Genomic DNA, 26,475 nt, shown 5'->3' with positions numbered 1-26,475 from the left:
GAATTTAATCAATCAGAACAGAGAAAACTGATCTCAGGTTTAGTAAACTTTGCTCTGATTGGTCAAATTTCAATCCAATCTCAATCCCAATCCGTAGTCTGATACGGGCATAAGAAAATCGATCAATCCCAATCAAGTATTTTCCCTTACTGGGGTTACGGACAGCACAATACTTGATTGGGATTAGTCGATTTTCTTAAGCCGTGATCAAACTACGGATTGGGATTGAGATTGGATTGAAATTTAATCAATCAGAATAAAGAAAACTAACTTCAAGTTTAGTGAACTTTGCTCTAATTGGTCAAATTTCAATCCAATCTCAATCCCAATCCGTAGTCTGATCACGGCTTACGCTTACGTTTTACGTTCTTACGCGATTTTTTGTGTGAAGGCCTGGACACACGAATCGACGGAAGACGTAAGACGTAAATCGTAAGGAAATCCACTAATCAGAGTCGACTATTCCCCTCTTCTTCCCTCTTAAAGAGGGGAATAATCGACTCTGATTGGTGGATTTTCTTACAATTTACGTCTTACGTCTTCCGTCGATTCGTGTGTGAAGGCCTTGAAGGCCTTTACAAGACGGCTGAATCGAGCAACGCGATTGGTCGAAACCTTACTATTACGTTCTACGAAAAGTGTGTGCCCTGCTATAGTGCTCGCTGCGCATGCGCCAAGTTCATCATATTATTAAATTTCCTTGGTTGGATCAGTTTGGGCGCGTAAATACACGATGTCAGCTGTGCTGAAACTGCTGAAACAAGTTACTGAACAGAGTGATTGCACATAAGTGTATTCCTTCATATTCTGTATTCTATTCTCTGTGTGTTTAAGAAAAGGAACCACATATGTGGATTCTATATTTTGCCACATATAATCCCTGTTTTGGTTTTACTAAACGAAACTAAAATCTCACACGTTTTCGATAATGGCATGTATCGTACCTCCTCCAGTGGTTACTGATCTCAGAGATGCTTATTCAAGCAAGGAAGATTTTAATGGGAAAGATCATGATGAATCGGATATCTCTAAAAATATTCAAAAGCTTAATGACGAACAAGCACATGGTCAAGAATGTGAGGAAAATATTGAAAAAAGCTTAGGAGATGTCGTTTGTGACATGTTTATGTCATCAAATGAAGAGAGCCAGGAGAAGTTGGAAAATGAAGCTTCCAATATCGTGGTTGACGAAATTCATCCAAGCAATGGAATCAATCTGAATGAATCCAGTAAGAAAAACGAATTACAAGTTGATGATAAAAAAGCCTGCGATACAGATAATAATAGTAACACTGTTAAAAAGATTTTGAAGAGAGCTTTAAGTCTTGCGGACAGTGATTCTGAAGAAACGAATTTTTATGAAACATTAAACAAAGATTCTATTGATGAAGATGAATATCGGTCTGGATCGCCTGAATATTCGCAGATTGCAGAACCGAACAATTCAAAAAATAGAAGGAGAATAATAGACAGTGAATCTGAAGAAGATACACAAACAAGCGAGGGTAACAACTTTTCTCAAACGGTTCACGAAACTATAAGCACTAATGTAAGTAACAATATTACATATAATAAGCATTGTCATTATTGTTATAATTTTAAAGTAATATATAAGACATACAAAGTATACAAAGTATTTAAAATATATCTTTGTTACAGGCTGAAAGCTATCGGGGTTTAATAGATTCTGAATCAGAGGAAGAGAAGCAAAATGAAACAGAAAACGACACTTCTGTCACACCTGAGGAAACATCAGAAAGTAAGGATGCTAAGAAAAAATTGGTTAAAAAGAGAAAGGTATTTATAGCTCTTGGAAATATATTTTTTAACTTCCTATCAGGGTAATTATTTAGTTTAGGGGCTTCACCTCAAATATCGATGTAATTATGCTTAATCGACGCGTTTTTGCACGAAACGAAAGAATCTGGCAGAAAAAAGTGTCGCTCTGCCCCGCGACGCGAGATATTAATCGTTAAAGATGACAGGAATCATGTTATGATTCCTGTCATACCGACGAGATGCAGCGACTACACCATGCCCTGCGGCCACACGCGCATGCTCAGTGGTCGCACGCGCATGTAAAACTGCGCCAATTTTAAATGAATCAATCGTGTAGAATAACCAAGCATCTCGATTCAAGCAGTTAGGGCTCACGCTGGGAGTTTCTTTAGTTTAATTATGCGTGGGAAGCACACACACACATACACACGGGGGGTGGGTGCGAGGGGGGGCCAGGCCCCCCTTCCTTGCACCCACCCCGCCGGTAGGCAGCGTGCAAATCGCTTTACAACTTAAAGTACATGCTAAATTGTAAAGCGAAATTATAAAGCACATGCACGGAGGGGTGCAAGGGGGCTTACATGCGTGAGCGCACGTGAGCAGGAGGGCTTTTCTCCCCTGCACTTCCCCCCCCCCCCATGCATGTACTTAATTTCGCTTTACAACTTAGCATGTAGTTGTAAAGCGAGGTCCACGCTGCCTACCGGCGGGTTGGGTGCGGGGGAGGGCCGGGGCGAAGGCCCCTCCTTGCACCCCCCGTGTGTGTGTGTGTGTGTGTGTGCTTTCCACGCATAATTTAAACTAAAGAAACTCCCAGCGTGAGCCCTAACTGCTTGAATCGAGATGCTTGGTTATTCTGCACGATTGATTCATTTAAATTGGCGCAGTTTTGCATGCGCGTGCGGCCACTGAGCATGCGCATGTGGCTACAGGGCATGTTCGTAGTCGCTACAGCTCGTCGGTATGACAGGTAACCTGATTTCTGTCAACTTTAACGTTTAATATCTCGCGTCGCGGGGCAGTGCGACACTTTTTTCTGCCAGATTCTTTCGTTTCGTGCAAAAACGCGTCGATTGAGCATAATTACATCGATATTTGAGGTGAGGCCCCTAAACTAAATAAAAAATTACTGGCAATATTTTTATTTTATAATATAGGGCTCCATAAGAGCTTCCAAAGATGAGGCAATGCGTCAAATACATAGCGAAACCCAACGTTTATTAAGAGAGACAGAAGTTTCGTTACCATATCATAGGCCAAAACAGCGTACATTACAAGAATTCTTGAACAGAAAAAAAATATCAGCTGCTCTTCCAAAAGCACCTTCAACAGCTGCAAAACTTAAAATGTCATCTGCGATAGTAAGGTAAGCATTTGTATACATAGATTATAGATAAATTATAGATAAGTTGATATATGTATATAGATTTTACAAAATTACATATGATTTTGTACAGTCGGGCCCTTGCAGAAAAGGAAAAAGAAGCAGAACTTTTTTACAAATCCTCAGATTCGGAAGATGATATGCAACAATCCATGTCTTTTGTTAGCAAAGATATGAAAAAATCTTTCATTACCAACGAGAGAGAGAAGCTACCTTCGATAGATATTGATCATATATGTATTCAAGATCCTGAAAGGATTGGAACAAGCACTCAAGATTCTCAAGATAATGAGAAAGAGATTGTACAAGAAGATCGCTTAGACCTTAATGTATCCAGATGCAAAGTACTAGAAAAAGATCTTTGCGAAGTAGATCATCAAGCTGTACAGTTATCCTTAACAGATAACAGTAATTCAGGTGATGAATTTGATACATTGTTACGACAGATAACAGATGAATGTAATCAAAATCTTCCGAAGCTTAGTTTACCAAGAAAATTATTTGATACATCTTTTGAAAATGAGTCAAATGACGTTTCTGAAATAAATCTCAATGCACAAAAAGAAACAGAAGAAACCGTTGAAACTGTTATTACATCTTTGAACAAGGAAAAATGTACTACAACAGAGAATCACACACATAAAATATCAAAAGTGCATCAAGATGATTCTAAAGTAATTAATGAAAAAAATAAAAATCAGGTTATAAAAGCAATGGAAATATCAGAAATGTCTAACGGGATAAATAGTAAGGAAGTAACTGAAACATTTCAAAGTGATAATGATATATCGGATAACGTTATATGTTCAAATTCCAATGACTGCATCACAACACAGGATAAGAATAATGAAAAAGAAGATGAATGTGCTGAAACAAATGATGTAGTAATACCATCTCATACTATAATTAGTGATGATCAATCAGAAATTCAACTTAATTCAACAAATGAATGTGAAAAGTTTGATGGTCACGTACAAGGTTTGCCTCTGCCAGAATTTGCAGATGAGACTTTACTAAATAGAAAAAAATTATTGGCGTTAGTATCCAATTCCAAAGTCACATTAAGAGGGTCGCCAGGTATGATTATTGATCTAACAGGCGATGCAAAACCAAATGTAAAAGGTGTAAATACTTTATTAGATAGATTTTTCTGCAAACACGCCAATACAAAAAAGAATGATAATAATCCTGAAATGACTGTAATACACTTACAAGATACGCAGAATGGTCCTGTTCCAATTATAGAAGTACTCCCGTATAAAGTGCCTACTAGCACCGATAATCCTGAATTGAATAAGCCCGGATCCAAATTAATGCGTTTAAAGGAAGATCTGAAATTACAAATGACTTTAAAGCGTAACAAAGAATGGAAACAGAAAGAAATGGAGCTGCAAGCGCAGGAGAAGGCAGAATGGGATGAAGAAGAACGTGATTATGATTCAGATGAACAAGACAAAGCAGAATTGGTTTTTGAATCGAGTGGCAGTGAGGAAAGCGAACCCGAGGAGAATGACATTTGCATTAAGGAGAAGAAAAGGAGTAAATGCCTATTTGCAGATGATGAAGCTGAAGTTACAGACAATGAGGATTCAAGTACAGAAGAGACATGCATTGAGGATGATACAGATCATGTAAAACATAGTCAACAGTCCAAAAGTTTGAAATATAGAAAAGAATACATGGACGACGATGTAAGTGAGGTAGAAATCGATCAAGAAGAAGAAGAAAATGACGACGATGATGGTGGTGAAGATGAAGACGAGAATGAAGAAGCCTTCTTAGAAGAAAAAGAAGAAAGTTTAGATGCAAATATGGAGAATAGAAATAAATCTAACTTCAAAAATGATAGCAACGTTGATGTTTGTAAAAGCTTAGGGATTGCCAAAGATAAAAATGATAGAAAAACGAGACAGTTAACAGAAGAGCTTCAAGATGATTCAAACATTACAAATCCAAGTTACTTACGAAATGATAACAGTCAGTTAAATATAGTGGCAGACATAGTTGCATCTAAAGCACATTGCGAAGATAATGATTGGATAAGTGAAAATAAAAGCAATATGCCTGATTGTCAGCAATATGCAGAAGCTGCTACGAGGAGCCAGATATGTAAGACACCTTCGACGAAAACAAGTATGCTCGATTTGGTTTCTCCTGTAACTCAATTAAGCATATTGAATACCACCTTAGATTCCAATAAGAAAGATTTATCGGAAGGGACACAATGTCTAGTTGATAAACACGAATTCTTCTCCATAGAAAGCACACAGTGTGACGAATCTTCTGAACATATATACAATAGAAATAAAACTATTTTAAAAAAGAAATTGTTCGATGATATTGGAGAAACTATTGATGATGAATATCTCATGCGATTATGTTCGGGCAAATTTGAATCTACGCAAAAAATTGATCTAGGTATACCTTCGCAATCCAATATCACTGAAGTATCGCAGTTATGTCCAAGTGAATCCGAATCATGTCCTGGAAATTCTAACGCGAAATTAGTCGACGTTAAACAATCGAAAAATCTAAAAGAAAATGACAAAATGCTTCAAGATATAAGATTGATCTTAGATGAAGATTCCAATTCTGTAAATTACGAAAATGCGATAAATAAAGTTAACGCAATGAATTCGAAGTTAAAATTAAGAGTTGCTTCCTCGGACGATGAGGATGATGAAGATACGTTTGTAAAATCCAAGAAACGTCTGGCCAGAAGATTCAACTTGTCCGATTCGGAAGAGGAGAGTTCTCAATTCTCCGACGAAAAAAACGATGATGTGGATAATGAAGAGGCAGAGGAACAATACATTGATTATGATTCCGAGGAAAATGAAGTAACAGTTGTACCAGAAAAGGATATAAAAAAAGTTGCAGCTAGTTTTCTGGAAGAAGAGGCAGAGTTAAGTGAAAGCGATTGGGATTCCGCCGATGAGGATGAGAAAGACTTGGATAAGTTAGAATTTGAGGAAGCTGACGATGAACACTTAGACGAACACGAGGTGAAGGATCAACTGGAAAAGATTCATATGAAACAAATGCTGGATGAAGATAAAAGGGAAGTTAGATACCTGAAAGAGTTATTATTTGAAGATGGCGATTTACATACCGATGGATCGGGACGTGAGCGCAAATTCAAATGGAGAAATATAGGTATGAGAGTATATTGATTGAATGACTATTACAATTTTTTTAATATGACAGATGATTGATTATCAGAAAACATTTTTCTTTCAACTTTCTCAGCTTTTACAAGATTTAAATTTCCAAAATATTTGATATACGATGTTCCGATATGTGTACAACTTTATAACACCGTAATCTTTTTACTAGATAAATTAGGAAGTAACATTGAGATGCCACAAATATCTGATGAAAACGATGGCTGGGTAGACGTGCAAGAAGATGAGGAAGAGGCAAAGTGGAGTAAACTCAGACACGAAAGGGACAAATTTCTTGAGGAAAGAATGGTACAAAGTTATTATGTGTAACAATGATCGCATAACATTTAAAGAATATGCTTATATAAATATATCTTATGTATTTATAGAAATCCTTAAATAATGAAATCGAGGATGAGTTATGCGACAGTCCAATTTTTAAACTCGGACTGGAAGCAGTTAAGAAAATCAAGGATAATGAGTCACAAAAACAAGATTCTTCTCTCGATAAAGTAGAACCTCCCGAGAATATGGAACCAATTATGCCACGGAATATAACAGATCTCTTGAATGGACCAAATATTGGAAAGAAATCTCAGACGATATATGTAAGATCATCAATTTACTAATTAACCAATTAATTAATGAAGATACGACATATATTGTCACATTTCATAAGCAAATAAATTGCTCCATTTATGCTTGTTACGTATGATTGTGTATTTTACAGAATGTTATAAAAAGACGCTCGCTTTTATCTCGAGGGGAAAAGTCGTTGGCGAGGATAGCTTCATTGGCAAAGCAAGGTGATTCTGCCTCTCATGCGGCAAGTGCAAGAAATTTTGTCTTCCCGCATATTGATCAAGACACAGATAATACACTTAAAAAAAAGACCGGAATAACTGGAGAAGATTTAGACTCGCAAATTAAGGTATATAATTTAATTATATTATTTAAATCTTATATATATATATATATATATATATATATATATATATATATAAAGTACACTGCTGTTATACGCATGGTTTTCATTTATTCGATCACTATATGCTTCTATTAAAAGAAATGTGTACGTGAAATTTTGACGTGTGATACCTTTTTGTAGCCTGGAAAGAGAAAGATGATGTCAAATGTGTCATCAGCATCGAAAAAAAGGCGAAAATAAGCTTCACATAGAAGAAAAATAATTTTATTTATATAATACGTAAAGACTGTCGTTTTTACAAGTAACATTTAATATAAATTTTTTATGTATAAATGAAATGACAATGAAATTACCTAATTTTGTTAAGCTACTTCTAAAAGTTTGTTAGATGCATAAGAATGATAATCAAGTGCCTTATTTCTTATGTATAAATAGCAAATATATACAAACGACAATCAGTACAACAAAGAAGGAATGGTTCTCTTATGAAAAATACGACTTTCCTTTCTTGTTTTTTTACAAAAAGATCGTTTCTTCACGATTCTGCTTTTAAAACTACTTGTCTGTTCATAGTCGCATCTTTCAAATGTACTCTTTATGTACTTTTTCAATTACATTCTTAAATTTATAATCGTGATTATTGTATTAGTTTTTGCAAAGATATGAAGATATAGGAATATAAAATATTTATGTCAGAGATATTGAGACCACAAAGACACAAGAAAGGAAAAACGAATGTTTCTATGTCTTTTTAACTTCAAATTTCATTCCTCTTTTTTAAAGATCTGTTCTATTATATTGTTGTCTTTGGTTGTGCGAGAAACATAGCTACATATGTCGACGATATTTAAACAATTATTAATAACGTATTCAACGAACATATAAAGAATGAATATTAACAGTGATTATTTTTCTAATATCGAAAAACGCGAAATATTTGATTTCACAATTTATCGAATTTGCACACTCGGTCATAGGTATTATGAACTCGTTTTTTTTTTCGACAATATCGTTTCAGTGTCGGAAATTTGGATTATCTGTTTGCCATCCTTTCGCATTTGGCCCAAACTGATACACCAATCTTCTACCAAGTACTGGTAGAAATATTTTGCTTTTGTAATAATACCTAAAAAGTAACATTTTTTAAAATAATTAATGAATATGTATTTAAATCATTTCTCAGCATATTGAAAATTTTATTATTATTGTTGTTACCTCATAGCTCTACTAAGCTTTTCATAAGTCATTTTCGTATTTCCTTTCCGTGAACCCCATCGTTTTGCTACCTCGTCGCTCTTTACGAAGCGAAATTTGGCTTGCGAGTAGTCTTCCCAGCAGATTAAACTCGGGCATGTTTCTCTGTTACGTAGTAAATCTCGAATAAATTCCCACAATTTTCCTTGACTGGCGGCTATAAGTGCAGTTAAATCGTATAATTCGATGAACATACTTTTACATGCATTTTTCTCGATTTATACACCGAAAAATATTACGCAGTTGTACTTACGATTCTTTTTCGCCTTCAGTACCCTTGGTCTGCCAGGCAATCTCTTGGTTGCAATTTCGATGCTATTATCTGATTCCGCATCTGAAAAAAGCGAGATAATTATAAAAGAATGGATCAGTCATCTTGTAAAGTTTTTATTTTTTTTTTAAGCTGGATGGTTATTAAGAAATATTTACCGGATATGTTGCTAGAATTGACTCGCGCGTACTCATCCTCCGATTGCAGCTGAATGGTATCAAATGATGGCACTGTACAAAAAAATTGGTCCTTTAGGCTTGCAGCATTCAACAATCATTTTACGTCATTATTTTGCATCGTAGTATTTATTTACCAAGTTCCGGTATCTATCATTGATATCGCGAATTAAGATATCGAGTGTATCGTAAAATTACAAAAAATGTTTGATATTTGTCGAAGAACCTGTCGTTAAATTGAGTTTCAGAATTTTCGGTCATTTCTCCACATCTATAAATACTTATATTACGTTAATAACGTGAATACGTACAGAGGTTTGATATACGTTGCGAGTGAAGAAGATCGTATAATCGGTTGCCGTACTCAGGATCGTGGTTGATGAAATCTTGCCGTGTAAAAGCGATGATTTCTTTCCCGGGCACGGCGAGACTGTGCTGAATAGAACTGTAAGGTTGACCTAAGTATGACGCGGCTGACATAAGCCAATTTATTGTTTCCTCCTGACACCAGCTTCTGATAGGTTTGTCGGACCACCCGGTGCCGTCGATCTCCTGCTCGTTCTCATCACCTTCATCGAAAGGACATTTAAAGATCAGATCTGCAGGCAATTCCTGTTTCGATCCTGCTGTTTGCACGTTTAAACCCGCATAAATACGTTTCGAATGCAAAACGTTTGTTTTAGATCGATCGAACGATTAAATGCTAAAGCCGGTGCGGTTTCCCATAAATCGATGCAACACGTCAATGTTAAACAGTCCCGGGAAACCCCCACCAGCTGACTATTGCTATGTCGGCAATCGCAGACCAGTAGTGAGTAGCAGACTCGAACCTTCGTAAGTCACTATAAGCAAGCAAGAAAATGGAAAAGATAATAATGGATTAATCGTCTAATTTACTTCTTTTTTTTTCTTAATAATTTGCCAGATTTGTTGCTTATATGTGACAAAATAAGAGTTAACAGTTATTGCTTTCTTACAGTGACAAAAATACAAGTTCTTTATGATATTCCATCTTTATCGTGAAATGTTTTGCCTCGAAATGCAATAACGAGACAGGTAAAATATATACAGAAAAAAAATGCGAAACAAATATTCGAATATCCTAAATTTATCTTTAGTTTTTAATCGAAATAGATCGAAATTAAAACGGAGGATGATTGAAAATAAACAATAATAATAGGAAAATTTTTCTCTCAAATTGTAAGTGAAATATTAATTCTTTTTATTCACGAAAAAAAGAGTAGATTTATATATGTGTTATGAACTGTATAAAATAATTTTGGGGTGTCTAAAATGTCCAGAAAAAAAGTGAACATATATGGTCTTCTCGCGGTTCGAATAGTTAGAAGCTGATCAAGAAGTAACTAAAAATAATCTTTATTTCATTTGTCACCTAGTTACATCCTCTATTTTTAGTTTTGATTTGAAATGTAAAGACAAGAAAAAAGAGGATGAATTATTGCAAGGGGTTTGGTCGAGACGCCAAGTAGCATTAAAGTGAAACGATCTCATGTAAAATCATGTCTTTTAACTTTTATGCACTTTTCTCTTGAGAAGTCAATTTTTATAAATTTTTAAATATCTTTTCGAAGATATGAATGGATTATGATTTAGTTCTCGGTTTTCAAAAGTGACGTGCGTGAGGAATCAATATAACAGCAATATAAAAACACTGACCTTTCTCACACCGTAATTAAAATTCAAAAGAAGCTTTAGAAAAAACCATCGATCAAAATGCAGTCAGTCATATGGAAAAACCAACAAAAGAAGATGATTCGAACACGTCCGATTCAGCGATGACAAAATAAAAAGAAAATTTAAAGATAGATAGTTTCGCCCTATAATTTTGTAACTCGCGAATCCTCTCCCTTAATAAAAATTGATATTTTTCTTCTACTTCTTTTTTATGCATTACCGAGCGAACATTTCTTCTTGACTGGTTCGCAACCGCGGCTCGCTAAGAAATTGCTTTGTTTGACGACCTGGTCGAAAGAATCCATATCCAAGAGCAAGTGATGGTCATTCTCATCTTCGTGTAAATTAATAAACGACGGATACATCTGCAATCACATTAGGATTTAAAATTTAATACCACGATTTAACATGAGCGGAGCGCTATATCTAAAAAAAAGGAGACTCAAAAGAAAATTGAAATCGATAAATTAGTATTATCTGTCCCGCGTTATCTGTGTGTCAACAGACTGACAATTCTTAAGACAAATAGGAAATTGAATTTTTCTAAATTACAAATTCAACGGATGGTGTATTCGCGAGACGTCTAATATATTACAATTTATGTACACACTTGGAATTGAGAAAGCGATTGCGATTCGCCGGCATTCGAGATTAGGGCTGTAAATAGTATAAATATGATTTGACTCTAATAATAATCGAATATCCCGATAATTAATTTGTCGAACGGTCTGCTTGCTCAAGTTCGGATATCCGGGAAGTTGATTTTATTATCCAGACAACACCCATGTCGCAAATCGGGGGCACATGGCGTCTTTAAGACGTCTTATGTCCCAATTTGGGACATTGTGTTCACTGGGTAATATATGAAGAATCAAATCTACTTCGGTCTGTGAATTTGTTTGTTTGAATTGGATCTATCCGGTGCGAGAAGCAGACTAGAAACAAAACTGCTAATTGCTAAGTTTATTAGCTAAAACTTATTTAACTGCTGTCTCGACACTGATTCCGAGAGAAAGAGAGAGTTTTGTACCACGCAAAATATATGGTCATAGCCAAAAGAAGCTGCCTATCGTATGTACACATAAATTGGTTGATAATTCCTTTTCTTTGTTTTTTCTTGCTTTCATTCTCTCAGTATATGTTGTATTTATTTTTGTCTATGATTGTAAAACGCATAAAGCGATCTTTTTGCATAATATACAAGATGTTCGATTAAGGTTTAGGTGTATACACAATCGGTTATTCTTTTATATGATTGTAAACAAAAGATCCATATTATAATGGCTTGGAATTTGTGGATTCAACGGATGTTAACCTAGACAGCATGCATGTCCAAAAATCGGGACGTGAGACGCCTTAAATACATCTTTAAGACGTTTTATGTCCCAACATACGTGCTGTCTGAGAAGATTCAGATTATCCGGATAATTCTGCCGAAAAATTGCAATCCTTTTAACCCGAGCGCGCGAACCGTATCTATATTTTGTCTACTTTGTTAGCGATAAGTTTTAGAGTGTAAATTCAAGTCCTAAACAGATAATATCAAAGAAGATAATATGGAGAACTATTACGAATAATAAACGGCGGATAAACGCGATAAAAGATAAAAGAAATGCGAGAGGAAAAAAGCGAGCGAAACGGAGAGGAGAGAGAAGAGACGGCGCGCGATCACGCGAGCGGTTCGTGGCGCTCGCTTTTAGAAAAATACACGAGACGCCAAATTGCGTTCTTATTAAACTCACCTCCGACAGGTTCCTATTATCGTAGCTATTAAACGAGTCCATTTTTGCGATAACAGCACCGGCTCTCACCTTATAATTCCCTCATACAACAATGCCAGAGCAAAGAACTGTCGCTCGCTTTATTATGAAATGTTTATTATTATTATGTATTTGCGTAGCGGCGATAAATTGCACATGCGGAAACCGAGCGCGCGGCAATTCACGAGAAACGTGCCGACATTGCGCGTGAAGAAATCATATCTCGTCTCGAGAATCAATTTAAAAATTAATTTTATTCGGTAATTTGATTAAAAATACGATATATCGTTGTGTACGTTGACGCGTAGCACTCGTTATCTCGATATCGATATATATATATATATACAGGCGACGACGACGACGTTCCACCGCGCGTCTCTCCCATACGACTGAACACGAGGTCTTAATTCGGCTCGACGGGGAATGACGAAGAAGACGTGTGCGAGACTGCAGCGGGACGGCCGCGGTCGCGGAGCAGGTTTCAACGGGGATTTCCCGCTCCGCAGCCGCGGCCAATCACCGCCGCCGCGCGCGTCGAGGCGCGATAGCTGACGCAATGATTACTTACGTCTCATTGGCGTCGATCTTTTCGAAAGCGAGTCGCGCTCTTTTTTTTCACGCTGTTATTTCATTCGATCGTTCGATTAAATAAAATTAAAGACGAAATGTGTTGAAATACGTCGCTCATTTGCGAGAGATAAAAATTTCTTCTAGAAAGAATATATTTCGGTCGAGGCAAATCGTTTTAAATTTGACTACCTAGACAGCACGTATGTCTGAAAAGACGTTGGTAAAGACATCTTTAAGACATTTTTTAGACATATGTATCAGGGAAGTGATTTAAAATTTAAATGGAGTGCGAATAAGCGAGACGGTAATATGAAATTTGGAAACAATAATATACGTATTTTGTATATATCTCGCGCGGTAGACGCCTATGCCAGAGTTTATTTATAGTACGTGGTGATGCACACACGCTGTGGAATATATGAACACGTCGGTACAGCCGCGATCTTCCTTGCGACGCAGTATATTTGTTTCTTCGCACTGTTGATTTACGATTTTTTGCAAGGCGACCAGCGCTACGTAATTCGTAACAACATAAGTTTTACGAAAATACGCGAAGGCCCGGTAAAGTTGTGAACGATGGACGTTCTCACATATTGTTCTCTGCAGCACATCATATATCGTTGAGTATCTATATAATACAACTGCGACGTAAAGTGATCGACAAGTAATTTCATGATGTTATTAATCTATAAAAACTTATTTAAAAGAAAAGGTAAACAAGGTGTCAAGTACACGCGTCAATGTTATTCCTACAAAAAATAATATCAAAAAGTTACGCCAACTGAGAGTGAAAATTTATGATAGAAATTTTCTTGTATTATTAATATAAATTGAATATAATTCCTTATATTTCTTTTATCATTATATTACTTTTATTATTATTTCATGAAATATAATTCCTTACATCTCTTTTATTATTACATTATTTATTATTATTATTATAATTATTACATTCCTTTAATTTATTTAATGAAATACAATTCTTTTTATTTCTTTTATGATCTTTGGATCGACAAGTTGCTCGTACTTCCAGACGCATCGTACACATATCAAGCGAGACTATTAACGAGGAAAAACTCATTATTTTATTTAATCGGGATGATTATGTACGATTAATTGGAAATATCCAGCTTGGCTGTATAATCGATCCGCTTGGAGGAAAGATATCCACGAGAGAACACGTTGCTTACGTCTACGGATAATTACACCTGTAGTTAACACGAATCCTAGGTGAATGCGTGTGGTAGTAGTCGTGCGGACGTAAGCGCTATGAATCATTTTGATGTATATTTCGCAACTCGCCAGGGAAAAGTCCGTAGGCTCCGCTTCCAAGAACACGTACGTTTTTTGCGGCGGGGACGTTCCACTCATTATCAGCTCATTAAAGTATACGCGACGTTAATAACAATAATATAGTATCAACGTAAATATAAGAGACGCGGGTCCGAAATATACTTTCATAGATTCGATGTGCTTAAAAAGCACAACATAAAAAGAAAAACAGAAAAATGTATACAGTCGTCTCTTTTTAATAAAACTTGTTCTCCGGTCTAGAAAATCTCTCTTTGCCTAATTATACTTCGTAAAAAATAATAGCGTAAAATTCAGCAAGAATTTATGCGTTTATCATTTGTATGGTGTCGTACACGTTCTGTGTTATTAATAATTATTGTTATCTTATTGTAGTTTTTCTTTTCTCATTTTTTTCTCAAATAATTAAATATTAGGAGGTAATGTCGACATAAAGAAAACATTGATATAAAACAATTATACAGACCAGTTTTTATGGTGATACGTGTCGGTGATTGTTATCGCCAAGATAATGTACGGCGGTTTCTTTTCAGGAAAAGGAACCAACGAGATATAACGGTAGAGCGGAAGTAGTGGTGTTATACTATTCGTTTATCTATCGTATTTATCGTGTATCTTGCGTATTTACAATATTATGTTATATATGTATGTATACAGTTCAGTTTCAAATTTATCATTTTTAGAATTGTATGCGTGTTTGCAAAAACGTAATAAATACAGATAAATGAATAAAGGACGGCCGATCGTTCGTATATATCACACAAATATGGAAATATATAAATTATTTAATTCTATTAATACTTCCTCGATTTACCTATTTTTTATTTTCATCGGAAGCTATTTGCGATGCGAGATTTGCAAATTTTGCCATGTAGTCCACACTGTTTTCCCCCATAAGACATTGCATATGCGACACAACCTGAAATATCATCATAGAACAGGCTCTAATAAAGTGTATAAAATATGAAAAAATAATATTTAACATAATTCTATATATTTTTAAGAGAGCACGGAGGGATCACACAACAGGATGTTTATGTCGTAATCTTTAATTAAATTAATACTTGACATACGTTTCGGTCTGTCATTAGACCACATCTTCAGTGATAAATTAAGAAGACACAAAACGCCGATAATCAAAAGATAAAAAACAAATCACACCGAAGATGGTCTGATGACAGACCGAAACGTCAAGTATTAATTTAATTAAAGATGACGACACAAACATCCTATTATGTCTTCTCTTTTTTATTTATTGATTTCTAATCATTTAAGCCTTGTGAGATTATTTATACATATATTTATATTTACATCGGAAGACGGACGAGTATCTTCTATAATCTGTTCACCCGCTTGACTTCTTTGTGAGCCTTTCATAGGCGATTCAAGCTGTCCTAAGAAACTGCTCAATGAAAAATCTGCAACCTAAAATTCAATTCGTTTTATCGGTATCAATTTTTCACACAAAAAATATATATTGCGTATATTTATACTGATTATTAATTACCTCGCTATTTAACCATTGATGTTCGCCTTCTTTAAGAATTTGAGTAGCACTAGTAATAATTGAATTGGAGTTCTTTACCTCTCCGCTAGTCTCTAAAACGTCTAAGAAAGTTTTGTCTTGAGCTTCGTTCGCATTTACCGTTGTTTTATCAGTTTGCATTTGACATAATGAAGATCCACTGACGATCTTACTAGCGTCAGTTGTCAAATTTTCTGATGACATATTCGGCGCAGATACAATAGGCAGTACCCTTTGTATAACAAGACTTTTCTGTCTTACTGTTCTACCTCGTTTACAAAAGCGTGTTTTAAACTTCTGTAAGTAGTAGATTTTCACCGTAACATCAATATCAGATATATTTTATAAAGCATAATTTAATTTTCGTACATATGTAGTGAAAAAAAAAATGAAACAAAACTTACATCAAGTTGTGTCTTAAATGCGTCGGCTGCACCAATCTTGTGATACGTTTGTGGGATAAGAGGCCTTCTGAATGTAGATTCTTTAATAGATGGAACTCGAGACGAGATTATTGTTTCGTTACTTCCTGATGTGTTATCGTACACCTAAATCGAGATATTTTATAGCGTTAGAAAAAACTGACTTGTCTCAAAATCCGACTGAGCTCTCTACATCAAAATTAGCAAGATTTTGTCATGAATAACCTTATTTGTATCATAATTATGTTTGGCCAATGACAATAACTTTTGTAAAACCAAACATAAATTGTTGTCACGCATGATGCCCGATGATGCTGAATCAGTTGTATATTGTTCATTAGGTAACCAATCCCACCAGTATTCAAGTACAATCTTTGATTCACGACCAAACTGTTAAACTTAGAAAATTAGAAGATATCTCTAATAAGATATCTCTAATGAGATATAAATGTATAAGCAAATTATGATTTTACTTGTTTTGATGGCTAATAAGATTAAACGTAATGTGTATATTCTATATATACATAGTAATACGTGTAATGTCGCGCACCATTAGGAAAAGATCGCCTACAGTAATCGTATTTGCTTCTTCAACGTTCCAACCCTTTCGAATTCTATCAATAGTCTCTCTACCAGGAAATCTATTGGGTTCTGAATGACATTCTAGTGACGGTTTTTCTGTATTATTTATTATTGCTGTTTTTTCAGATATACCGCTTCCTGTTTCTAAGAGATCCATGTCGCTACTGATATCTGGCATCGTACAATTTTCATCAGTGCGGTTGACGACCTTTTTATCCGATTTATATCGCTTAATGCCTTTTTTTCCTACTCCTTTTAAATATTGGACAGATCCCAACAAGTCTTCTCTTGAGCTCTTCAGACCAAGACGCTTTTCGTACGAATTCAAGTTAACGCTATTGCTAGTTAGATATTCTCCGAGATTAACCATTGGTAAAGCGATTTTGCATCCTTCTGGTGGAGCAACTCGTAATAAACAAGTATCTTTTACATCGTTAGCAACAAGATTTTCCATTGTGGGACACTATGAATAATATTTAAAAATTACTATAAAATATCCAAATCAACAAAAATTCCGATATGTACAGTTGAAAATATACACGATAACGAACGAGAAGAAAATATATACAATGACGACATGAGGAAGAGCTAAAAATGTTGTAATAAGTAGATATAAGAATACCGTGGTATATTTTGCGAGCCGCCATCGCTGTTGCAAAAATATTAATAAACTTGAGAGGCGTCTCTGTATGGGGAGTAACGTACGAACTCTTGGATTCATGGACGCTGCTTGTACTTGCCACCATGCCATGTTGTTACGCGGTCGCAATTCTATCGTTATCCTAGACGGTAATTTAATTTCTTCCTGCCAATCTGAAATAAAACAGGCAGATTCTAAAGTTCGGTGTTAATTGATTTTTATCAAAAAAATGTGTCAATACTTCTACATGTGACTATCTATCGCAAATAATAAGACTATGTATACACCACAAGTATATAAATATATGGAACTATATGTAGATATATTTAAAAAAAATTAATTCTATCTTCAAATATTCTGTATTACAATTAATGTAACGCAGTAGTATTATTTGTTATTTCTTAAATATATTAAAAATTTAAGGTACCTTCTAACTGGTTTAACTTTCTAAGCGCTCTACATATTGGTGTTTTAATTCTCATGGTTTTTCCTCTAAGCCTGACTTGTGTAGATCCCCAATATACCAATTCGTTCAATCTCAAGTGAACTTTCTCATGAATACGAGGTAATTTTCTTCTGAGTTCACCATAATTTATTAGTCCATATAATTCCTGGGATGTTTTTTTGACATCTAAATATAAAAGAATTATATTATGTTCCGTATAGAGTCATAATGTATTTATATTAATATAAATGTTAATACAAATAATTTAACAACCTTCTGAAAATTTAAGATGTTTCGATATCTTCAGCCACGTTCTGTAATAAAAATGTCGAATTTGCTCTTTGTTTTTTATCATGACGTCCGAGAGACCTCGCTTTTTGCCTTGACTGAGAAAGTAGCTTTGCAGCGCATCAAAATCTTTGCCATATTCGTTAAGAGCTTTAAAAAAGGTATTCTTATCCTCCATAGACCATAATTCACAGGAACGTTTGAGAGATTTCACTTTAACTTCTGCTGTTTCTTCCTCTTTTGCATCTACGTTTAAACGAAAAAGTTTTATTGTTCAATTTTAATATTATATATCAACAGTTAGAATATTTATTATGTAATTATATGTCAACATTGTCAACATACCCTTTTTCTCGACGTTACTAGGATCGTTGTCATTTTTGAACTTTTTAGTACCACGGACAACTCGAGCCTGTGTATTCTTGCTATCTACTAAAGACTTTGTATCGGAACATGTTTGATTCACTTGGGAACATGCAGGAGTTGTATTGCTAAGTTCAGTATCCTCACATTTCGTAGAATCCTCCATCACGTTGTACGTTTCTTGTGTAATTGTAGAAGATAGATATTCTAGAAAATAAATGGTATTTATTTAGAATAGCTACTGCACCTCAAATATCGATGAAATTAGGCTTAATCGATTCGTTTTTGCATAAAACGAAAGAATCTGGCAGAAAAATGCGGCGGTCTGCCCAACGGCCCAACGAAGCGAGATATTTAACGTTAAAGTTGACGACTCTCAGGTTATGAAACCTGTCATACCGACGAGATGTAGCGACTGTGGTAGCGACCATGGTATAAATACAAGGGTATGCTCTTGCGCACGCGACCAATCAGAATTGTCGAAGTGTGACGTCACAGATAAGCGGTAAATTTAAAACTGCTGTTTCCAAACAGCTTATGTTAGCGGCATTCTCGTCAGATATATTATTTTAATTTCAAGTTTGCAGGGAAAAAATCTGTTGTAAAGTAATAGTTTATGAATTAATAAATACTCTGTAATAAAATATAATATAAATAAACATTATAAACTTAATAAATATAGAAAATTTTACAAAACAAATATATAAAAATGTTAATATTTTTTTTACTTTGTTTGACAGCTTTCCTCCTCATATCACTTTATAGGGATTAAATGACAACAATAATAATAACAACATATATAAAGATGCTATGAAAAAGATTTATTATTCGTAAATTTGGTTAACTTCTTTTTCTTATTCTTAAATCTATTTTGTACAGCAATGGTTCGATTAATTTCGCGTACCCTAATGTAGGTTCTTGTCCTAACAAGACATAGCAAGACCGCTCTTGGCAGTTCGATAGGTTTTAATGCAATTTCTATTTTATCCGTAAGTTTCTTGAAGATGAATTTGTCTTTACTAAGCTTTGAACCGTGACACTTGGAGAATTCTGTGTTCATAATATGTGCAGCTTTTAAAAGATCAGACGATGGGTACATGCATTTTCCTCGGGAAATAAATTGTAACCAATCTAGATCATTGACAATTGGTAGCTCGCATGTTTTAATACCTAGTGTGTCGTGTTTACTTTTGAATCTATATGCTACATAGCCAGCTATATATAATAAACCTTGATCCTCAATATTGTCGACAATTTCCATTTCATCTAATGATTTTAGTATTTGTTCTTCTTCTAAAGTAGGAATATATGTTGCTGAATTAAAGCATGGAACGCGATTTTCCTTATTATTATTAATTTCATTTTCTGTTAAGAATTCTTCTTCGATATGAAGATCGGTTGTTTTGTCTTCGTTTGTGTACGGCGCTAACATATTACTTAAAATATACTCTTCACAATTATTATCGTTAAGCGGAGATATTAAACAGGATACATTTCGTTCGCTTTCTGTGACATTTGTATTTTTGCAGAAAATAGTCGTAGAAAATTTTCCTAATATATAGCGTTTTACTCTATACTTAAAATCTAAGGCTGTTGGTTGATCATTCGCACCACCACCATTCGATCTTATAAAAGAAAAAAAATTTTCTAATACATCTTGGTTTAACCGATTTGTTATGACATATTCAATATTAGCCGTGGAATACTTCTCAATTAAATACGGTAATAATTGTTCCAAAGAATTACTGCTCACGATGAACCCTTTCTGAAATAACATTAAACTTTTGTGATTTCCTACTCTTAGTTCGTACATGAAAGACGTCATTTCGTGAAGTGTTGCATTTTGTTCCTCTAAGTTCTTGCCATATGCATTTTTTCCTGAATGGTTGCCGTACATCGATTTTGAGTTGAATATATCAAACCAGTCATTCAACAATTTGATCATACGTGCTGTTTCCACCCACTCTACATTTTCGAGAAAACCTTTTTGTCCACACCATCGTAATGAAGCAGCGGTAGTGGCAGACAGTAGCTGCACAGCTGGGAGTACTTTTTGTCGCTCAGTACCTTGCAGGTCTAAATGGTACTGAGATATTTTGTACGCCACTTTCAAATCCTTAATATTAATAGCTAACAACCGTTCTAAACTTTTTTTTACTTAAAATTACTCCGTTAACGTTGAAGTCCTTATCGAGGAAATGATTACGCGCCAGCTTAACGAGATGGGGCATATCTGCAAATACGAAAACTTTGAGTTCAATACAAACAGGATGCTGAAAGTAACATTTTTTAGGTGCAATTCCTATTCCCATTTCTGACCACAATCCCATATTACCCGAACCCATATCACTCGTCACAGCAATAACCGTATAGCCTATATTATACATTTCCGAAATAACGTGCAAAAGCGTGCTCTTAGACATAGGTTCATCAAAGTTGTAATACACTGGCTGCTTCCAATTGGAAAACAAGCTTCGTACCATGATACATTGACACGTCTTGTGAGGTCCAACGACTTGCTTACATTTGCGATCTATAGCAATTTTATTAGATAAATAGACCTCATCGAATGTTACTACTACCAGTTTTTCAGAGTCTTTTAAGCATTTCCCTTTCTGTTTCATGCACTCGAGCACACACGATATAACACCTGTTTCTGCTTTGATAGAACTTGCCCACCTTCTGAGCGTTGATGGACCAGGGAGCGGTATCTGCAAAACATTCCTTAAATAGCGATATGCCTTCGGACTGATAGATCGTAACGATATAGCACTTGCTATATCTTCTGGAGACCATGATATACGTTTCTTAGACGGGTTTAGTAACATCCGTATTTGCCCCGGAGTAAATATTTTTCCGAGTATCTGGTATATTTTTGTTTCCGCATTTTCGTCGCCTTTCTTCTCTTTCTCTTTGTACATAAGCAAATTCTTTTGTGTTGCTGCTAATTGCTCTTGAACACTATTACTGAAAGTAAACAATAAAAACCAACATTATTCTTTCATATAATGACCTGAAAAATTTCTAAATGTTAGTTTGTAACTCACAGTATCTTCAAGAGAGCAGTTACATCCTTTGATGTAGATGGTAACGCTGTTATAGTATTGATCGACTGGATTTCTTTTGACACAGGTATATCATCGCCAAATGTGGCAAATAGCACTGTATCGTTGCATGTTGATTCCGAAGTTGATGTGTCATTGCATGTTGATTCCGAAGTTGATGTGTCATTGCATGTTAATTTCGAAGTTGATGTGTCATTGCATATTAATTCTGACATATCCGACGTATCAATTAATGGCAATGATCTTTTATTATAACGAACAGCTTCCATTTGCGGCGCGTCACACATTAAACGCAACGTAGGAATTGCATCTGGTCTCAATTTTGTCAGTCTTTTTTGAGCATAGAAAAGGGACTTTTCTTTCGACGGCTGTACAAAGCATGATGCATCGAAGTGTTGGGAACATATCATACCTAAACACAAAATTATATGCAGTTCACTTCATTATATTTGTACATTTACAAGAAATATAAAATCTTACTTTTTTTAATGTTAACGTTGAGGTTAACGTTTTGTTTTCCGCATGCTGCAAGCCACTTAGCTGCGATCGTAAAATCTTTCGGAAACGAAAAATATTTTATGCTGTTTCCGTCAAGCAATTTTGTTTTTCGATAATAATTGCCACAACCTTTCACGGAACAGGACATTGCATACTTAATGTCCACAATCACGTTTCTCCGGATCTAAACGACAAGCACCAGGGCCATATTTAATTGTGGTCCAATGGGTCCAATCAGATTCTAGCCGAGTGTGACGTCACACTTTGACTGCGCAGTGGGTGTCCACGGGATGAGCATACCCTTGTATTTATACCATGGTAGCGACATGAACATGCCCCGCGGCCACATGCGCATGCTCTGTCAGCTCTGTGGCCACATGCGCATGCTCCGTGTCCGCACGCGCATGCAAAAGTGCGCGAATTTGAAACGTATGCATACTTATAATGCATAAATATAAATATGTACTTTTTATATACGAACTATTCTCTGCTTTAACAAATTATTTGTTAAATAATTTGTTAAAGCAGAGAATAGTTGGGGTATAAAAAGTACATATTTATATGTACAATGAATAGTTGGTATATAAATATGTACTTTTCATATACCAACTATTCTCTGCTTTAACAAATTATTTCTGTTTCGTTAACTTCGACGCATAATATCTGTAGCAGAAATAATTTGTAAAGCAGAGAATAGTTGGTATACGAAAAGTACATATTTATATACCAACTATTCATTGTACATATAAATATGTACTTTTCATACCCCAACTATTCTCTGCTTTAACAAATTATTTAACAAATAGTTTGTTAAAGCAGAGAATAGTTGGTATATGAAAAGTACATATTTATATACCAACTATTCATTGTAAATATAAATATGTACTTTCCATATACCAACTATTCTCTGCTTTAACAAATTATTTAACAAATAGTTTGTTAAAGCAGAGAATAGTTGGTATATGAAAAGTACATATTTATATACCAACTATTCATTGTAAATATAAATATGTACTTTCCATATACCAACTATTCTCTGCTTTAACAAATTATTTAACAAATAATTTGTTAAAGCAGAGAATAGTTCGTATATAAAAAAATACATATTTATATTTATGCATTATAAGTATGCATACGTTTCAAATTCGCGCACTTTTGCATGCGCGTGCGGACACGGAGCATGCGCATGTGGCCGCGGGGCATGTTTCTTTTGCTACCACAGTCGCTACATCGCGTCGGTATGACAGGTTTGAAACCTGAGAGTCGTCAACTTTAACGCTAAATATCTCGCTTCGCAGGGCAGACCGCCGCATTTTTCTGCCAGATTCTTTCGTTTTATGCAAAAACGAATCGATTAAGCCTAATTTCATCGATATTTGAGGTGCAGTAGCTATTCTAAATAAATACCAAATAAATATTGGTAAATCTGAAGGAGAGCTCCCTCCTCACCAATTTCGCTGAATTTAGGCTTAATCGACGCGTTTTTGCACAAAACGAATCTGGGGTAAATCTGAAGGAGAGCTCCCTCCTCACCAATTTCGCTGAATTTAGGCTTAATCGACGTGTTTTTGCACAAAACAAACGAATCTGGCAGAAAAAGCCCCGCTCTGTCGCGCGAAGCGAGATATTAACGGTTAAAGTTGACGACTATCAGGTTATGAGACCTGTCATACCGACGCAATGTAGCGAGTACGGACATGCCCTGCGGCCATGTGCGCATGCTCAGTGGCCGCACGCGCATGCAGCCGATCACGTGACAACTGTTTGGTTGGTAAGTCAGAAGTGTTAACATAATTCGAAATGATATATATTCTTTCGGCGTATAGATTGGTGACGCTTTAAAAGTATTTAAGTGTTTAAAGCGCGTCAACTAACCTATGTAGGACGATTCCGAGTCTCGACATCGAACTCGCGAAACTCATGTTCGACCGTTAGACGCCGTGCCGTCGTAAGCGGTGAGATCCCGACGACGGGCAGAGGCGCCGTACGGCAAATCGGGCTCGTGCGACGACCGGGTGTCCCCCGTTGAAGGGGACCGGCCGCCTAGTAATGTGTCACATTGTTTTGAGCCTTTCGACTCACGAGACTCCTCGAGATATCATTGCCACCTTTGACTAGAGAGGATACGGCCTTAGAGGCGTTCAGGCATAATCCCACGGATGGTAGCTTCGCACCACCGGCCGCTCGACCGAGTGCGTGAACCAAATGTCCGAACCTGCGGTTCCTCTCGTACTGAGCAGGATTACTATCGCAATGACTGGTCATCAGTAGGGTAAAACTAACCTGTCTCACGACGGTCTAATATGTCCTGCTTTATAGAAGTTGTGATTTTCGTTAAAGCAGGGCACTACACACACGTGTGTATAGAAGTTGTTTTTCGTTAAAGCAGGGCACTACACACGTGTGTATGCCCTGCTTTATAGAAGTTGTGATTTTCGTTATTTATGTTACAGATATTGGATGAGCGTTGACATATTCGTGGTCGCTTATATACCAGTCGCTACATCGCGTCGGTATGACAAGGTCTCATAACTTGATAGTCGTCAATTTTAACAGTTAATATCTCGCTTCGCGGGGAAGAGCGGGGCTTTTTTCTGCCAGATTCGTTTGTTTTGTGCAAAAACGCGTCGATTGAGCCTGATTTCAGCGTAATCGGTGAGGATCGAGGGAGCTCTCCTTCAGATTTACCCAATGCTGATGATCATATTATAACACTAATCTAGAAAATTTTTCTTAGCTTCTTCTTTCTTGGATATCTTGTCCCAATAGACACATAATACCGTTTCTTTTTGTTTAACACCAACAATTGAAAGGAACTGCGAATTAACCTCTTTGATTCTTCTATCGTCAATTTTAAGGTCTTTGAGATTTCTTCGCTTCATCACAGTTCAATTTCCTTTTTGTAGAAACAAAATGCATATATATACACAAGTAAAAATCTCTTTTTTGGAATACAGAGGACAGATGAAAAAGCATTTTTTCAACGAATCACCATATTAGTATGACATTTACTGCAACAGGTGTTATTTAAGTCAGAGTTTTGGAGTTTGGACAACGTCCGCCATTTTCAAACTAACTATGGTGCGTCTTATGGTGCACCTTTCAAAAACGTTTATACCAGTTTAGTATCTATGCAGTTTATTAATACAAAAATAAATTTAATTTGATAGTTTATATATGTATATATAAATATTTTTGTTAATAAGTAAAAATAATAAGATGTAAATTTTTTGACCTAAAATAATATATTTTTAGTAAAAAATTGTCTAAACAGTTTTCAAGCTCATTAATTCACTCATTAACTCATTAACTCACTGTTTAATTCATTAATTATTCGTTTGCAATAATTAATTTAAAAAAAAAACATTTATTTAACATTGATATTTAATATATTAATTTAATATTTCTTTTACATTAATTATTTATTTGTAATAATTATTTGAAAAAGTATTTATTAGCATTTATTTAATATTAATTTAATATTTATATTATATAAATTTTTCATTTGCAATAAAAATTTTAAGAAACATTTATTTAACATTTATTTGACATCAATTTAATATTTATTTTATACATTATTATTATTTATTAATTTATTTGCAATAATAATTTGAAAAAATATTTAACGTTTATTTAACATTAATTTAAGAAAGATGTGTCGTAGCGTATCTTTCCGTACTCGTTTGTAACGACACCACTAGGCAGTGCATAACGGAGGCCAATTCATAAGAAAATTTTACTGGCGTTAATATAAGCAAACCTCTGGCAAAAAGCAAAATTACAATATCCGCGGGATACCATCTTCACCTATAGCACAGTACAAGGCTCGCTCAACAATGCTGCGATATGGGGGGAAAAAAAAAGAAAAAAAAAAAAAACTTGCTAAACATGTTTTTTGACATTTGACAAAAAATTTGTTCGAAAAACGTTAATTTAAATTTAAGATTTAAAAACATAATTGTTTTATATATATACATTTGAAAAATTTTTTTAATATAAAATAACCTGACTTCGAAGCGCGGATCTAGCTCGCGGCGGGCCTGGGTTCGAAGGAGGTGCGGAGAAGCAGACGGGTGGCGAGGTTAGCGAAATGAAGGCGTGTCTGGCGTGTCTCGGTTAACAGAAAATAGTAGTTTATTCTTTCACAATATACACTCGCGACATTTACAACGGGTCAATACGTGTGCACCGCTTGGGCGAGCTTCGCTCGCGTGTGCCCGCGCGGTTTCCGACGGTTACCTGTGCGTGTGAGGTGTCGTTGGTTTGGTCGCGGGCGGCGCGGGGCAACCCGCGGTATGTGCAGGGCGAAGCCGGCGCTTTTCGTTAGCCTCGTGGGTCGAATCGCGTGGTGGTAG

General features: G+C 35.5%; 4 protein-coding genes and 2 long non-coding RNA genes across 11 annotated transcripts; 3 read left to right on the top strand and 3 right to left on the bottom strand.

Annotated features, from left to right (window-relative positions):
- The first annotated feature begins 714 nt into the window (after window positions 1–714).
- Window positions 715–7,713, top strand: LOC143908269 (uncharacterized). Of its 2 annotated transcripts, XM_077425775.1 has the most exons (8): window positions 715–1,549; window positions 1,660–1,797; window positions 2,937–3,145; window positions 3,237–6,319; window positions 6,500–6,636; window positions 6,717–6,935; window positions 7,058–7,258; window positions 7,436–7,713. In XM_077425775.1, exons 1-8 carry the CDS (start codon window positions 929–931, stop codon window positions 7,493–7,495), a joined length of 4,668 nt encoding a protein of 1,555 aa, XP_077281901.1. In that variant the 5' UTR covers window positions 715–928; the 3' UTR covers window positions 7,496–7,713. The 2 variants fall into 2 exon arrangements, with proteins under 2 accessions (XP_077281901.1, XP_077281902.1); XM_077425776.1 differs by lacking the exons at window positions 715–1,549; window positions 1,660–1,797 and adding an exon at window positions 2,751–2,879.
- Window positions 7,504–12,793, bottom strand: LOC143908272 (ETS-related transcription factor Elf-5). 2 transcript variants are annotated; one of them, XM_077425787.1, is made up of 8 exons: window positions 12,394–12,793; window positions 10,872–11,016; window positions 9,787–9,798; window positions 9,268–9,525; window positions 8,939–9,010; window positions 8,763–8,843; window positions 8,471–8,666; window positions 7,504–8,381 (listed from the first exon to the last, which is right to left on the bottom strand). In XM_077425787.1, exons 1-8 carry the CDS (start codon window positions 12,433–12,435, stop codon window positions 8,270–8,272), a joined length of 918 nt encoding a protein of 305 aa, XP_077281913.1. In that variant the 5' UTR covers window positions 12,436–12,793; the 3' UTR covers window positions 7,504–8,269. The 2 variants fall into 2 exon arrangements, with proteins under 2 accessions (XP_077281913.1, XP_077281914.1); XM_077425788.1 differs by lacking the exon at window positions 9,787–9,798 and having other exon boundaries at window positions 12,394–12,785.
- A 155-nt stretch (window positions 12,794–12,948) lies between these two features.
- On the top strand, window positions 12,949–14,447 carry LOC143908276 (uncharacterized). Its single transcript, XR_013260092.1, has 2 exons — window positions 12,949–13,693; window positions 14,015–14,447. It is a non-coding gene; the product is annotated as an uncharacterized LOC143908276 (long non-coding RNA).
- Window positions 14,448–14,862: 415 nt separating this feature from the next.
- On the bottom strand, window positions 14,863–25,104 carry Crm (cramped chromatin regulator). 3 transcript variants are annotated; one of them, XM_077425778.1, is made up of 11 exons: window positions 24,901–25,104; window positions 18,540–18,764; window positions 18,180–18,440; window positions 17,889–18,092; window positions 17,444–17,634; window positions 16,790–17,284; window positions 16,465–16,629; window positions 16,222–16,365; window positions 15,800–16,114; window positions 15,604–15,717; window positions 14,863–15,211 (listed from the first exon to the last, which is right to left on the bottom strand). In XM_077425778.1, exons 2-11 carry the CDS (start codon window positions 18,721–18,723, stop codon window positions 15,107–15,109), a joined length of 2,178 nt encoding a protein of 725 aa, XP_077281904.1. In that variant the 5' UTR covers window positions 18,724–18,764; window positions 24,901–25,104; the 3' UTR covers window positions 14,863–15,106. The 3 variants fall into 3 exon arrangements, with proteins under 3 accessions (XP_077281904.1, XP_077281903.1, XP_077281906.1); XM_077425777.1 differs by lacking the exon at window positions 24,901–25,104 and adding an exon at window positions 23,654–23,810; XM_077425780.1 differs by lacking the exon at window positions 24,901–25,104 and adding an exon at window positions 23,570–23,584.
- On the bottom strand, window positions 20,797–22,444 carry LOC143908273 (uncharacterized). Its single transcript, XM_077425790.1, has 4 exons — window positions 22,103–22,444; window positions 21,605–22,034; window positions 21,237–21,524; window positions 20,797–21,090 (listed from the first exon to the last, which is right to left on the bottom strand). The coding sequence occupies exons 1-4, from the start codon at window positions 22,266–22,268 to the stop codon at window positions 21,078–21,080; spliced, it is 897 nt and encodes a 298-aa protein (XP_077281916.1). The 5' UTR covers window positions 22,269–22,444; the 3' UTR covers window positions 20,797–21,077.
- Window positions 24,281–25,095, top strand: LOC143908277 (uncharacterized). 2 transcript variants are annotated; one of them, XR_013260094.1, is made up of 3 exons: window positions 24,281–24,477; window positions 24,574–24,775; window positions 24,858–25,095. It is a non-coding gene; the product is annotated as an uncharacterized LOC143908277 (long non-coding RNA). The 2 variants fall into 2 exon arrangements; XR_013260093.1 differs by having other exon boundaries at window positions 24,281–24,775.
- Window positions 25,105–26,475: the final 1,371 nt, after the last annotated feature.

The sequence above is a fragment of the Temnothorax americanus genome, unplaced genomic scaffold (assembly GCF_048541705.1).
Source record: "Temnothorax americanus isolate GAGA-0224 unplaced genomic scaffold, ASM4854170v1 Scaffold90, whole genome shotgun sequence".
Classification (NCBI taxonomy): Eukaryota; Metazoa; Arthropoda; class Insecta; order Hymenoptera; family Formicidae; genus Temnothorax; species Temnothorax americanus.
This window is presented reverse-complemented; position numbering and strand designations above follow the sequence as displayed.

Bases quoted from the DNA above. Each gene is read 5' to 3' on its own strand.
- LOC143908269 (XM_077425775.1), top strand. From the start codon at position 929: ATGGCATGTATCGTACCTCCTCCAGTGGTTACTGATCTCAGAGATGCT. The intron at 1,798-2,936 runs GTATTTATAGCT...TTTATAATATAG, and splicing joins AATTGGTTAAAAAGAGAAAG to GGCTCCATAAGAGCTTCCAA. The intron at 7,259-7,435 runs GTATATAATTTA...ACCTTTTTGTAG, and splicing joins ATTTAGACTCGCAAATTAAG to CCTGGAAAGAGAAAGATGAT.
- LOC143908272 (XM_077425787.1), bottom strand. From the start codon at position 12,435: ATGGACTCGTTTAATAGCTACGATAATAGGAACCTGTCGGAG. The intron at 9,011-9,267 runs GTACGTATTCAC...TTTTTTGTACAG, and splicing joins GCAACGTATATCAAACCTCT to TGCCATCATTTGATACCATT. The intron at 8,844-8,938 runs GTAAATATTTCT...CGCTTTTTTCAG, and splicing joins CAATTCTAGCAACATATCCG to ATGCGGAATCAGATAATAGC.
- Crm (XM_077425778.1), bottom strand. From the start codon at position 18,723: ATGGAGGATTCTACGAAATGTGAGGATACTGAACTTAGCAATACAACT. The intron at 18,441-18,539 runs GTATGTTGACAA...GTTTAAACGTAG, and splicing joins TAGTAACGTCGAGAAAAAGG to ATGCAAAAGAGGAAGAAACA. The intron at 17,285-17,443 runs GTATTCTTATAT...TATTATTCATAG, and splicing joins GGCTCGCAAAATATACCACG to TGTCCCACAATGGAAAATCT.
- LOC143908273 (XM_077425790.1), bottom strand. From the start codon at position 22,268: ATGTCCTGTTCCGTGAAAGGTTGTGGCAATTATTATCGAAAAACAAAA. The intron at 22,035-22,102 runs GTAAGATTTTAT...TTTTGTGTTTAG, and splicing joins CAACGTTAACATTAAAAAAA to GTATGATATGTTCCCAACAC. The intron at 21,525-21,604 runs GTGAGTTACAAA...GTTTACTTTCAG, and splicing joins ACTGCTCTCTTGAAGATACT to TAATAGTGTTCAAGAGCAAT.